Genomic DNA, 14,053 nt, shown 5'->3' on the forward strand with positions numbered 1-14,053 from the left:
TGTCCACTGCCCCCCCTCCTGTCCACCGCCCCCCCCTCCTGTCCACTGCGTCCCCCCTCCTGTCCACTGCGTCCCCCCTCCTGTCCACTGCCCCCCCCTCCTGTCCACTGCCCCCTCCCTCCTGTCCACTGCCCCCCCCCTCCTGTCCACTGCCCCCCCCCTCCTGTCCACTGCCCCCCCCTCCTGTCCACTGCCCCCCCCTCCTGTCCACTGCCCCCCCCTCCTGTCCACTGCCCCCCCCCTCCTGTCCACTGCCCCCCCCTCCTGTCCACTGCCCCCCCCCTCCTGTCCACTGCCCCCCCCCTCCTGTCCACTGCCCCCCCCCTCCTGTCCACTGCCCCCCCCCCCCCTCCTGTCCACTGCCCCCCCCCTCCTGTCCACTGCCCCCCCCCTCCTGTCCACTGCCCCCCCCCTCCTGTCCACTGCCCCCCCCCCTCCTGTCCACTGCCCCCCCCCTCCTGTCCACTGCCCCCCCCCCTCCTGTCCACTGCCCCCCCCCCCTCCTGTCCACTGCCCCCCCCTCCTGTCCACTGCCCCCCCCCTCCTGTCCACTGCCCCCCCCCCTCCTGTCCACTGCCCCCCCCCCCTCCTGTCCATTTCCCCCCCCTCCTGTCCACTGCCCCCCCCCCTCCTGTCCACTGCCCCCCCCCTCCTGTCCACTGCCCCCCCCCCTCCTGTCCACTGCCCCCCCCCCTCCTGTCCACTGCCCCCCCCTCCTGTCCACTGCCCCCCCCCTCCTGTCCACTGCCCCCCCCCTCCTGTCCACTGCCCCCCCCCCTCCTGTCCACTGCCCCCCCCCCCCTCCTGTCCACTGCCCCCCCCTCCTGTCCACTGCCCCCCCCCTCCTGTCCACTGCCCCCTCCCTCCTGTCCACTGCCCCCCCCTCCTGTCCACTGCCCCCCCCTCCTGTCCACTGCCCCCCCCCTCCTGTCCACTGCCCCCCCCCCCTCCTGTCCACTGCCCCCCCCCCCTCCTGTCCACTGCCCCCCCCCCCCTCCTGTCCACTGCCCCCCCCCCCCTCCTGTCCACTGCCCCCCCCCCCCCTCCTGTCCACTGCCCCCCCCCCCCCTCCTGTCCACTGCCCCCCCCCCTCCTGTCCACTGCAGGAAATGCAGGGGGAGGAATCCATGCCTTTGAGGCGCCCCCCCCCCTCCCTTTGACGCCCCCCCCCCCTCCCTTTGACGCCCCCCCCCCTCCCTTTGACGCCCCCCCCTCCCTTTGACGCCCCCCCCCTCCCTTTGACGCCCCCCCTCCCTTTGACGCCCCCCCTCCCTTTGATGCCCCCCCTCCCTTTGACGCCCCCCCCTCCCTTTGACGCCCCCCCCCCTCCCTTTGACGCCCCCCCCCCTCCCTTTGACGCCCCCCCCTCTCCCTTTGACGCCCCCCCCTCTCCCTTTGACGCCCCCCCCCCTCCCTTTGACGCCCCCCCCCCTCCCTTTGACGCCCCCCCCCCTCCCTTTGACGCCCCCCCCCCTCCCTTTGACGCCCCCCCCCTCCCTTTGACGCCCCCCCCTCCCTTTGACGCCCCCCCCTCCCTTTGACGCCCCCCCCCTCCCTTTGACGCCCCCCCCCTCCCTTTGACGCCCCCCCCTCCCTTTGACGCCCCCCCCCTCCCTTTGACGCCCCCCCCCTCCCTTTGACGCCCCCCCTCCCTTTGACGCCCCCCCCCCCTCCCTTTGACGCCCCCCCCCCTCCCTTTGACGCCCCCCCCTGCCTTTGACGCCCCGCGCGCACACACTGACTGACTGCCGCACGCACGCACGCACACACTGACTGACGCGCACACAAAGCCTGACTGACGCACGCACACACTGACTGAGGCACACACTGACTGTGTGTGCGTCAGTCAGTCTGTGTGTGTTTGTGTTTCTGCCTCAGACTCACTGACGCGCGAGCAAACACACAGTGACTGACGCACACACGCTACATGAAGCTGTAAAGGAGGGAGGGAGGGGGGGGACTGGATTGATGTGAATGGGGGACAAACAGAGAGAGGGGGGAGGAGAGAGAGGAACGGGAACATTACATCCCGGGCAACGCCGGGTCTCTCAGCTAGTATATATATATACATATGTGATTTTTTTTAACATCTTAATAACCCAACTGGATGGCTGTAACCTGCTTCCCCTCTTGTCCCCCCTCCTGTCTATTCTAAATGCTGCTGCGCAGCTCATCCGTCTGGCCAACCATTTTACATCTGATGCATCCCTGTGCAAATCCCGACACTGGCTACCCAGCAGAATTAAATTCAAGGTTCTGGTTCTCACCTACAAATCTTTCCATGACACAGCCCCTCTCTACAGTTACAATTTTTATGCCCAAGTACTCTCCCACACGCAGTTTCCACTAGGTTCCTGACAAGGTATCTCCGGGCTACGGTTGAGATTGGAATCTCCAGGTTACTGCAGGGTCGGCTGGGATGTTTGGGGCAGGGATATGTGCGGGCCTCGGCGCTTACCTTCTACGGCGGTGGCATCATCTGGCGGCATCTTCCACTGCATGGTCCCGTCAAATGGCGCTGTGTTGCCATGACAACAGGACACCGCATGATGTCGCAGCACCATGAGGGGTCCCATTGTCATAGCAACGCGGCGTCTCATAGCACCGCAACGTCACGTGATGCCCCGTTGTCATGGCAACACAACACCATTTGAGGTAGCTGAGCAATCTTGACAGGACCATGCAGGCGGAGATGCTGCCGGATGATGCCGCTGGAGAAGATTAGTTAAAAATATAAAAACATTAAATAAAAAAAATTCTCCAGATTATAATTGAACAGAAGGTGGCAACTCTGTCTACAGCTCTCCTCCTTCCTCAATTCTTCCTCTCATTCCCCCCTCGAAGACTTCTCCAGGACTGCACCCCAACTGTGGAATTCCTTACCCCACACCATCAGACTCTCAAGCACTATTACACTTGCAAAAGTTTCCTTAAAACTCACCGCTTTAATAAAACACCTCTGCAGCACCTTCTTGACAAGCCTATGGCTAAAATCTAGCTGAGTGGCCACCACCTATCCTTTTCTCATCGATCTCCCATTCCTTTTAGATTGTAAGCTATAAATATATAAATGGGACCGTTACCTATTGTTTTAAGTTGTATATATTTTATGTTTTGTTTTTGTTTTACCCCCACATTGTACTGCACTGTGGAATATGTTGGCGTCAAACACAGAAAGATATTAATAATAATTTCTTGTATATAATATAGACAAAATGAACCAATGTGTAACAAGTCCATGGATATTAGAGAATCCCCTTGGTCAGGTCCAGGCCGGTAATAGAATACCTCTTAAGACCCTACACTCTCTTCTTACAACAGGGCACCAAATCTGGGGGATAGAGTAGTGCGAACAGATATCACATTAAGTGCGAGGAAGAGTTTACAGTGCTTCCAACGCCAACACAACTACAGTATGGCACCTTTCCATGTTTAAACTGTGGTAGCAACAACATGATCAGTGGCAATGCCACATGATATGATCCAAGTTAAGTTCTTTTTAATGCAGTGGATGCACGCGACCATTTGGGATTTACATGATGCAATGAAGTTCCCATGTTACTTTCTTTATGTTACACAAACTTGCTTGGAAACTCAGATGTTATAATGAGCAAAACACTGGTGTATGCCAATTACATACAAATGATCCAGTAACATGACATTTTAAATCAAAAGGACATAATGCCACTCTTCTTAAGTTCCAGATTCTGTAGCATGTCAGTGAAATACAGGACAGAGTGGGCCGGCAAAAGCTCCTCTTACGGACTGAAAACTATTAGATTGAAAGACTAGATCTGGTTAACCTGAAGGTCATCATATGAAATTTCACATCAGTTTCTCATTCTAACTTTATAATTGCTACTGTCCCAATTTAAAAGAACGAAGTTACTGGTAGAGAGAAATGTGCGTGACTATCTAAAATGTTTAGCATTTTATTTTCAATTTCACTTCCTTGCAAAACGTTTTGCCGAGTCTCAATGGGCTAATAATGTCGCAAAATGAGTCTTTGATTTTTTTCGCCAGTGAGCGAAACATGGTGTGCCAGCCCTATTAATTGTCTCAGCATTAAGATAATCCAGAAATTTTAGTATCCCAAATAAGCATATTAAGCGAAACTGCAATGCACACCATCAGAAAGTTTGATGAATCGCTTGCGACCTCTGACTCAGATGTCATTCATTTCACGGCTAAACTAGGTCAGATTTTGTTACTTTGGGCAACATTTTTGCATATCTCTGCAGTGCAGGAACTGGTAGATATCTTATGGTGTAGCACAACTTAGTAAATGCATATCACACATACTGCATTCATACTGACATACATACAGTATCATACAGTTAGTCTATGTGGGTGGAGTGAGGACAATTCATTATGCATATGATTTTCTTTTCCAACAGTGTTAAAAACTTGTCCAAGAAAATACATTGCCAGTCACCTGAGCTGCTCCATCCTCTCCCTCATGCATGCAATTCTTTTATTCTGCATGTGCCACCTGCCTTAGCTCCACAAACTAGTTTCTTTACACAGCCCATCAGTTCCCTGACAAGTGTTGTGACCTCCTGTACTAAGAGCTAAGTCTAAACTCTACACTTAAGCCATGTGGAATTCTGGATGGAGCAGAGGTAGCAAATTGTAATGCCTGTATGCCCGCAGACCTGGCCAGTCCCCAGTACTGAGGTGGGTATGGGTATAACACGCACCCACAGCAGTGAGGGCGTGCCCGGAGTGTGGTAAGGTGTGTTGCCGGACCTGTGAGAAAGGGTTACCGTGATACTTGCTGAGTCCGGGGTGCCAGAGGTACGGAGATCCAGATCCAAGAGCCGTGGGTCAGGGGCAGGATATAGCAGCGTAGTGAGGTCCATAACCGAGTCCAGGGGTTGCGAGGTACACCTAGTCAAACAGAGCCGAGATCAAATCCAAAGGTATCCAACAGGGGCAGGGACAGGAACAAGAGCTGTAACAGATAACAGAGCTTGGCATAGACACTGCACACAGGAGTCACAGAGAAGCTGTGCAGAGCGAGGAAGGAGAGGGCAGGCAGGGGTTATAAAGGCAGGAGGACCAATGGTAGCAAGGGGTGGAGCGGAGGCCTGTCTGGGTGATCCCAGGGATAGGTCCAGGAGAGCAGGGAGGGACTCAGAGGTGTGAGTAATGGCAATAGCCCACAGCCAATGGGGGGGCGGAGCCAGCGGCACGGGAGGGATAGTAAGAGGATGGGGTCCGCGCGGACTCTGTAAGCTTGCCGTGCGCGCGCACTGGTTGCGTGCGTGAGGATGTGGCGTGTGCCGCGGAGGAGCGGCCTGAAAGGGGGGCAGGACAGGTCAGAGGCCGTGGGAGCGAGGAACTGGATCTGAGAGCCGCACTGGGAAGTGAGGTGACAGGGACCCGCTGAGAGGCGCGTGTCCCCCGATCCCTTACACAAGTTCTGTAACACCACATAACTGATTTCTTGCACATCACGCGCCCCCTCCTGCCTCTGTGCATGCGCCCGCACAACACATGTACGCAAACACTGCCTTAAGGCAGTCTGTTCACTCAGCGTGCGGACGCGTCTGCGCGGTCTGAGGTACCATGGACGCAGCCTAAGGCTGCACACTCTTCTGCCCCTCCTTACATCACCACCCTAATTTTTGATATACACATGCCCAACTCTTGCATTCGGCTCAAGGATGTTTTCGGTCTACCCTTTTTGTATCTAAAGTCCTCTTCCGCATAAAACCGCTCACTCACAGACCAACACTTCTGGAATGTCCTTCCCCTCAATATCCGACTGGCACGCTCTCCATCTTTAGGACATTTCTCACAACACAGCTCTTTAACTGAGCATATGGGTAGCTCATCTGGGTGATACTATACATCTCAGATGCATTAACCTTGACCCGTTGCAGAAGCACTTACAGAGAAAGTAGTAGGGTGTTATGTAAGTTCTCCCTACTCACCACTTAGATCGTAAGCTCTTCGGGGCAGGGACTCCCTTTCCTATTGTTACTTTCATATCTGAAGCACTTATCACCACTCTGTGTTATATTATTTATTTATTTATAAAATATTTTACCAGGAAGTAATACAGTACATTGAGAGTTACCTCTCGTTTTCAAGTATGTCCTGCGCACAGAGTTAAACGTCCCATGTATACGTCCCATGTATTACTGCTAGAAGCGCTATGTGCCTGGATGGCGCAATATAAATAAGGATATACATACATACAATCCTGGTTACTACTTGACACCATTTGGTATTTTTAGTCAGAAGGAAACACACCGTCCCCTGTTTAATAGGATGAGGAATGGGGCGATAAGAAGCTAAAGGAGCATTAACTTCAACTCCCTCAAGGTTGGAGGAAAGGAGATTTCACCAGCAACCAAGGAAAGGGTTCTTTACAGTTAGGGCAGTTACAGTGTGGGGTTCATTACCCCATGGAGACTGTGATGGCAGATACAATAGATTTGTTCAAAAACAAGATTGGACATCTTTTTAGAAAGGAAAGGTATACTGGGATACACCAAATAAGTAAGTAATCTTATTGGCAATACTTGAGTCAGGAGGAATTTATTTTTCCTTTTGGGAGACCTCATTGAATGATATTTCACTGGGAGTTTGTTTGCTTTCCTCTGGACCAATATACTGCAAATGCAAATATAGGAAAAGTATCTATTGTCTAAATGTAGCATAGGTTGAACTCAATGGACATATGTCTTTTTTCAGCCTCATCTACTATGTAACTATGTAACTCAAATGAATTCATATAAATGCATTGCTCACTGTGCACTGCTATTCTCAACACATTGAGTAGGGACCATTATGCCCTACATTGTCTCCTTTTAAATTGGGGTTTGGGGGCGAGTCCCTTTTTTTGTCTGGTGAGTAGCTTTTTTTATCATTTGTCGAGCCCTGCAAATAAAGATATACATACAAATAGATCCCAGTGAGTTCATTGATCCATTCAGTCTACAGATTTAACATGGAAAATAAAACACACATTTTTATGATCTATAAATGAAGGAACCCAAGAGGTATTTCAGACTTGGTAACAACACAATTTGATTATGAAATTCTTCTTGTCCTGTGTACTTTGGATATATCAAATGCAAGGGCTCATTGATTTACCGTGTCCACATTATTAAGTTAGTTCACTGAGCTACTTCTGAGCCTGTCAGCCCCATTAAACGTACAGTATAACCATTCAGTCTGATCTTGTATCCCGATTAGGATTAGTGAGGTTTAACGTTTCACATGATTTCTAAGTCCGAATAACAGAGCTTAAATACACCAAAAGAGCATGCAAGTTTCCAGAGGGCTGGTCATTTCTTTTATTTCCAAACCAGTGGTGGCCAGCTCAAGGGACACCTTGTGGTCAGGTTTTCAGGCTATCCCGGCTACAGCACAGGTGGCTCTATCTTAAACCTGAAGACCTGCTGGTGGTGGCCATTAAGGACTGGAGTTGGCCACCCCTGAACTAAACCATTCACATTCCACTGACTCTCAATATATTAACACATTTAGCACTTACAGTACTTGGGGGGGTGGGGGTGGGGGGAGGGGGAGATTTATTGTGTCGCAAACAGGAGCAATGCTAATTATTTTGCCCCAATTTGCTCCACTTATAGAGGACCACGAGTGTTTTAGGGATTGGGTATCACTAGGTTTAGGTGGCATTAGCCTCTTCTGCAAAGTGATCTGCACTAAATATAAGAATCCACTGTTGGTCTTTCTCCCTCCTAATAGAGGTAAATGAGAATTTTAATCCTAATAGAGGTATATTAGTATTTTATCTGGTAGTGTTAGGACCTGTGAACAGGTGTCTGCCTTGTCGTGGCTCACAGGCTTACAGCGCTTTGGCCAAAGGGTTAAACTAAATGACCCTTTTTCAAAAGAATATATAAGTATTTTACTGTGTATTTTTGTCATATTGGATGTAGCATTGGGCTTCTCTGTTACTTGTTCTAAATATAAGAAGCAAGATTCGGACAATTCATACATACAGACAGCGGCGGATTTCGCCTCCTTTCTGCCGCCCTCCTCCTCCTTCTGATTCGCAGCATCAAATGACGCCAAGGACGTCACCAAAGTAACGTCACATGGTGTCTAGTTGCTATGGTAACGTGACATATTTTCACGCCACGACGTCACATCTCCATGGCAACGAGACGCCGTGTGACGCCACGTTGGTGACGTCCGTGGCATCATTTGGCGCTGCGAACTGGAAGGAGGAGGAAGGCGGCAGAACGGAGACAGCAAGGAGGCGCCCGACATATGTAAGCAACTTCCCATCAGGCCCAAGAGCGCGGCAAATGTATATGGTGGCAGACATTTTTGCAGCCCCAAAATTTAGCCGCCCTAGGCCCGAGCCTAATGGGAAATCTGCCGCTGCATTCAGATGTTGCAAGACTTAACATCATTGGCTCGCGGTCACGGCACTGAAGAAATAACACTCCGGGGGTCCCATTCAGAAGCATGGACCTCACACAGTGCCATCGCAGCAGACACGGTCGCCAGTGCCACAGATTGTTCTTTGTTTGTCCACGGCGCTGGGGACATCAAGTCTTGGCACCTCTGTATGTCTCTGCAAATTGAGGGAAGATTCTCCGGGTTTCGTGCAAATTGCACCATTTTTGATACGTCCCTTATTCTACTTAGTTATTTTGCCTCGTACCCATTGGAGCACATCTGCATGAATTGCATCTGTATATTATATATGTATATGCCATTATGGGAATGCAGAGGAAGCAGTCTTCTCCCATCTACGATAAATCTCAAAACCTTCAGCAAATTAGAGAATTGGGGACATTGACCATATTATTAAAAAATGCCGATCCAGAGGACATCTTCTACACTGGAAGACACCATATGACCCAACTCAAGCAGTAAGAGGACATATTTCCTAACATGTGCTGGATGGTGTCTTATGGAGTAGCACAATTTAGTAAATATGGCCCTAAAATTTAATTCAAACAATGTTGTTAATTGGAATGTATCATTAGTTGTGTGTCTATGTGTTTACATGTACATATGTATAATTAAATGAATTAAAGAGCAATCCACCCTAAATAACCTCCTTTTTTTATAGGATTGGAAACTGGTCCTCCAGAGCTGAACTGCACTGTTTTCAACACGGGTGATACCCCTGGTTCCTGAGATACTTCCGGGTAAAGTTACCGGTATTACTTCCTGGTTTTTAAACGGGCTTCAAATGGGCACCCAATAGGAAGCTGCAACCGATGTTGCAACTTCCTGTTTGGCAGCCATTTTGTTTCCACTGAGGCAAATTTAAATCCGGTATCTTTACTGGTAAGTATCTTGGGAGTTGAAAATAGTGATGTTTGGCCCGCATAAAAACGAGTAGGAGGAGCTGCCCCGTTAAATACACCACATTTTTATTCTACATATGTTAAGGTGTCGCCTTGTAATTTGCACTATTGATTGGAAGTTCCACCACCCTGCAGAGAAAATAGTGCACCTACTTTCATGTGCCATCAATTGGAGGGTTTGTCAATATTTATAGATGTTTTACACACTTCCTATGACAGATGAGATAACAATTACACTTTAATTTAGAGAACAGCTTGGTGTTTGTGGTGAGTTTTAGCTTATGATACAATTTAAGCTATTGCAATCTACTATTGTGTGTTTACTGTTGTGTTTGGGTTTGGAGCCTTCGGTTAAACTAAAAATAAACGGTATGCAACAGCCCATCCAAGTGAATTCAAATGAAATTAAGCAAATGTTTCTTTACTTTTATGTACGTGTTTGATGCAATTTCCAAAGTGTGTGTGTGTGTGTGCGTGCGTGCGTGTGTGTGTGTGTGTGTGTGTGTATACATATATATATATTAAAGCCAATGTATTATGCATTAGACCAGCACACAATCTGAAGTACAGATGTAACAATACTCCCGCTGGATACTGTATCTGATGTGAGCACGTTGCAGGTGGTCCATACTTTCTAATGGCACCCCCCGGAGCGCTAATCCTTGGGTGCCACGACCATGCGTGTAGCTTAGCTGCATCTGTATTGTGAATTACTGACATTTGCTTGTTGGTCTATAAGAGTTACTGGGTATGAGTAACGTTATCACTATTTTCCAGAAGTGTTATTGCAAAACCAACTGTAATGCTCCGCTAAGATGCTACTGTAAGTAACGTTGCAGTCCCATATACTGTATTATCACTTCAAATGTTTTGGATGCAAACACCAATCTTCCTTTTATTCTACTTTTATAAACACAGTACAGTACTGGGTAACTGTCAACGTCTCTTAACTGAAAATGCTGGTATAATAAAAAGAGAAAGCAGCATACAGTAAGGTGTATTAAAGAATAAAGTGGCTTTCAATTCAATTTTTTTTTTAAATTATGTGCGAATTATAGGAGCTGTATCAAAATCTCCCCGCTCCAAAACTGGAGCACGACTAGTGCAAAAAGTAAAAAATAAAGAGAAAACAATCCCAGAAATAAGGAAAAACTGCTGTATACACTAGGAGTTTTAATTATTCCATAAATGTGGTGGTGTTTTTGTAGCATTAGTGGCCCATTTTGTGTACTGTTTTGATCTTCCAGTATTGCACAAACGCTGCAGCAAATAGATGTATAATATAGACCCTTCAGTGCTCCTCGGGGAATTCTTATTAGAAGGAAGGAATTTGCTCCAGACTAGTGTTTTTCAACATTTTCAGCACTGTGGAACCCTGTGAAAGTGCACTGCGAGCCCGCGGATAGATTTGTGCAAACCTTGCACGTGAGCTGGCAGGCAAATTGACCCCTTTTTAAGTCGCAAAAAAAACTGCGGCTGAGTCCGAATATTTGCCACGCGTTAAATTGAAGTGCATTGTCATTTTCATTTACTATGCTTAATTCTTTAAAATTGCTAGTTGGCTTTGCAACATTTTCTAGAATCGCTAGGTTGGCTGCATACTAAGACTACAAACAGGGCACACATCATGTTTCGCTCACGGTCTGCCGATACTTTGTTGCAAGCAAAGCAACATTATCTGCTGCCAAACGAATTTGGGGAAAGAACTCTTTACAATTTTGCAAATGCATCTTGGACAGTTCGGTACATTTCTACCCATGGATCCTACAGTATTAAACATTTATTGTGACTGCAGAACCACCGATCACTTAATCTATGTAGATTAAAAAAACCTGTTGCTGTGGTATATATTTTAACAACAGTCTACACTGCATCTAATTTATACCATTGCAGTATAACATTTAATAACCCTTTTAAATGAGGACATTCAAATATATGGCAAAAAATAGCCTTCACGAGTAACAGATCTGCCCTTTTCGTACCTTGTTATTTATATTATACCGACAAATACTACTTACAATGCAATATAAAAGTCAAAACATTGTTTGAACATTTTTTGGCTAGGCTACTGCATTTCTCATCATGTGCCTCATACCCTGTTCTTTATAACAGAATGTATATAACATGACAATATTAAATGTTTATGCTAATGTGGAAAAAGAAAACCAGTTCATTTTTTGTCAGTTTGTTAAAATGATTCTTCTATGCCTAGCTTGTAGATAAATACGTAAGTATATTTAATAGATGAATAATTACAGCATGTTTTATGAATTGGATATCCTTCTATCGTACGTCTAAATTACGTATAGAGTTTCAGAGTTGCTGGAAATTTATTTTTGGACAGATAAACTGCTATACACTTTTGAGAATAACACTAATGGATTTGAATAAAAGAAAGCATGTGTAAACAAAACGAAATTATTCCCTTTAGGAAATTCAGTTAAGATTTTGAACATACCTTAAGTTTCACGTCACAGTGTACTGGGGTCCAACTTATACTGTAGCACTCAGAACCAGCTGAGAAACTGCGGTCTAATGAGACTTTGAGATCTGCAGTGGCCTCCCATGTATAGCAAAACTCTGTCTTATTCAGCCAGCACAAATTCTTAACGAAAGGTTGCTCCATATCGGGAAAGTTTCCCACATCTATCTCCACGTACGTCTTGTTTTCGCTCAATGTTTGCAGTATGAGAGTGTGGGTATTCCTTTCCCATATAAGTCCACTGAATCTTCCTTTCAGGATCCAGTTTTTGTTCGGTTGGTCCACCACTTGCCAGTAAATAATCCCAATCGTCATAACGAAAAAGATCGCTACCCCGAGGCAGGCGACTGCTCCTTTCCATGTTTCGTTCATCTCCTTCAGCCCAGAATCCCAGTTCACGTCAGGGATAGGAGGGCTAGGGTTCCGAGTACGGGTGTGAGGCATCGCAAACTGTGTTAATTACTTATAGGATTATCCTTCCAGTAATAATAATAATAATTATTAAAAAAACAGAAAAAAAAAAAAACACTTTCGTTCTATGACATAAGATATCAAGCATTATGTCGGATAAAGCATTTTCATATGTGAACTTTTAAAAGCCATCTTCGACCTACCACATGTTGCTATAAGTAACGTGGAGTTATTCTAGTGAACTTGCAGCGGAAGGAGAGAGCCTGGAAATAGCTACAACTCTGCTGATTCCGTGTGGTGCAGAGCCGTCCCACTGCCAGATCTGTCCCAGGTGCTTGAGCAGTGTGACGTCACTGGCATGTAGACTGTGCTGAATCAGTCACGCTGCCCGTGGCCCCCAAGAAATAAAACTCGCTTCCAATCGCAGAGAAACTTTTCCTTTCAACTTTTCCTTTCTCTCTGGGTAACAGTGGTCGTAACATGTCACTGTGATACTTTGGAAGCAGGGGACAGAGTAACACTAATTACTTTATTTTCACACCGAGTTCCCCTATTTTTATTTTCACGCTCAGAATATCACAACTTTTTAAATGTACAATCCCCCCTTATTTTTTTTTTTTTTTTTAAAGAAGAATTGATTTATTTTAGAAAACTTCTCCACGTTGCTTCTTTTACCAAATAATTATTGCTGAAATCATTCTAAAAGAGCTTTGCTTAAATTATTTAATAAATCAGGTTAAGTACAAGTGCGGGTTTTTAAGCCACTCTGACCACTGTTTTAATGATATAAAACTGCAAATTATGACATCAACCTAAATATACGCAGAAATATAAAAAAGACCTATGTACTAAGGAAGCATATGAGTATCACCGTGGCTAACACTATACACCTGATACATAATGCTTGGCCCCCTGCAGACGCACTTACCAGAACGCCCTCCTACTGTCTCTGTACGTTCTCCATACCAATTAGATTGTAAGCTCTTCGGAGCAGGGACTCATTTTCCTAAATGTTACTTTTATGTCTGAAGCACTTATTCCCATGACCTGTTATTTATATTATCTGTTATTTATTTGATTACCACGTGTATTACTGCTGTGAAGCGCTATGTACATTAATGGCGCTATATAAATAAAGACATACAATACAATACAATTAATATTGAAACTAAACCAGGGTTTGTACTAGCCTGGGAAAAAGAGCTGGGCAGGGAGTACTCTGCACTCGGATGGACACGATGTGGAGTAATGCCAGCTCTTCCTATATCAACGAACATTCTAGAAAATGGATATAAGATCATGTATAGGTGGTATTATAACCACAAAAACTGAAATACTGATACCCAGGAACTTCCAATAAGTGCTGGAGAGGGTGTGAGGAGGTGGGAACAATGCTTCATATCTGGTGGGAGTGTAAGATAATAGAGCGGTTTTGGGATATGATATTACAGCAAATTTTTAATATCACCAAGATTAGCATCCAGCCACACGCTGTTTGTGCCCTGTACAGGCCAGCTGGATACACAGTAACATCATACTAAATAATGACTTCAGCCACCTCTCATAGTTACATAGTAGATGAGGTTGAAAAAAGACCTGCGTCCATCAAGTTCAACCTAAGCTAAATTTAGACACCAGATACTTTATCCTATATCTATTCTTACTTATTGATCCAGAGGAAGGCAAACAAAAAACCCCAGTGACATATCATCCAATGATATCTCATAAAGGGAAAAAATAAATTCTTTCCTAACTCCAAGAATTGGCAATCGGATTAATCCCTGAATCAACATCCTTCCCATGTATACTTATTTGGTATATCCCTGTATACCTTTCCTTACTAAAAAGATGT

General features: G+C 46.3%; 1 protein-coding gene across 2 annotated transcripts in view; it reads right to left on the minus strand.

Annotated features, from left to right (window-relative positions):
* LOC142464234 (SITS-binding protein-like) overlaps positions 1-12,518 on the minus strand; it is a 104,991-nt gene extending 92,473 nt beyond the window's left edge. The window contains exon 1 of one of the 2 annotated variants that reach the window (XR_012787623.1): positions 11,767-12,518. Coding sequence is in view for 1 of the 2 variants with exons in the window: in XM_075567640.1 (XP_075423755.1) it covers positions 11,767-12,234 (468 nt within the window). In the remaining variant the exon portion in view is untranslated. The remainder of the gene's footprint in view (positions 1-11,766) is intronic. The other variant, XM_075567640.1, reaches the window with a different exon arrangement.
* Between the last annotated feature and the right edge of the window lie 1,535 nt (positions 12,519-14,053).

This window comes from Ascaphus truei, chromosome 12 (assembly GCF_040206685.1).
Source record: "Ascaphus truei isolate aAscTru1 chromosome 12, aAscTru1.hap1, whole genome shotgun sequence".
Lineage (NCBI taxonomy): Eukaryota > Metazoa > Chordata > Amphibia > Anura > Ascaphidae > Ascaphus > Ascaphus truei.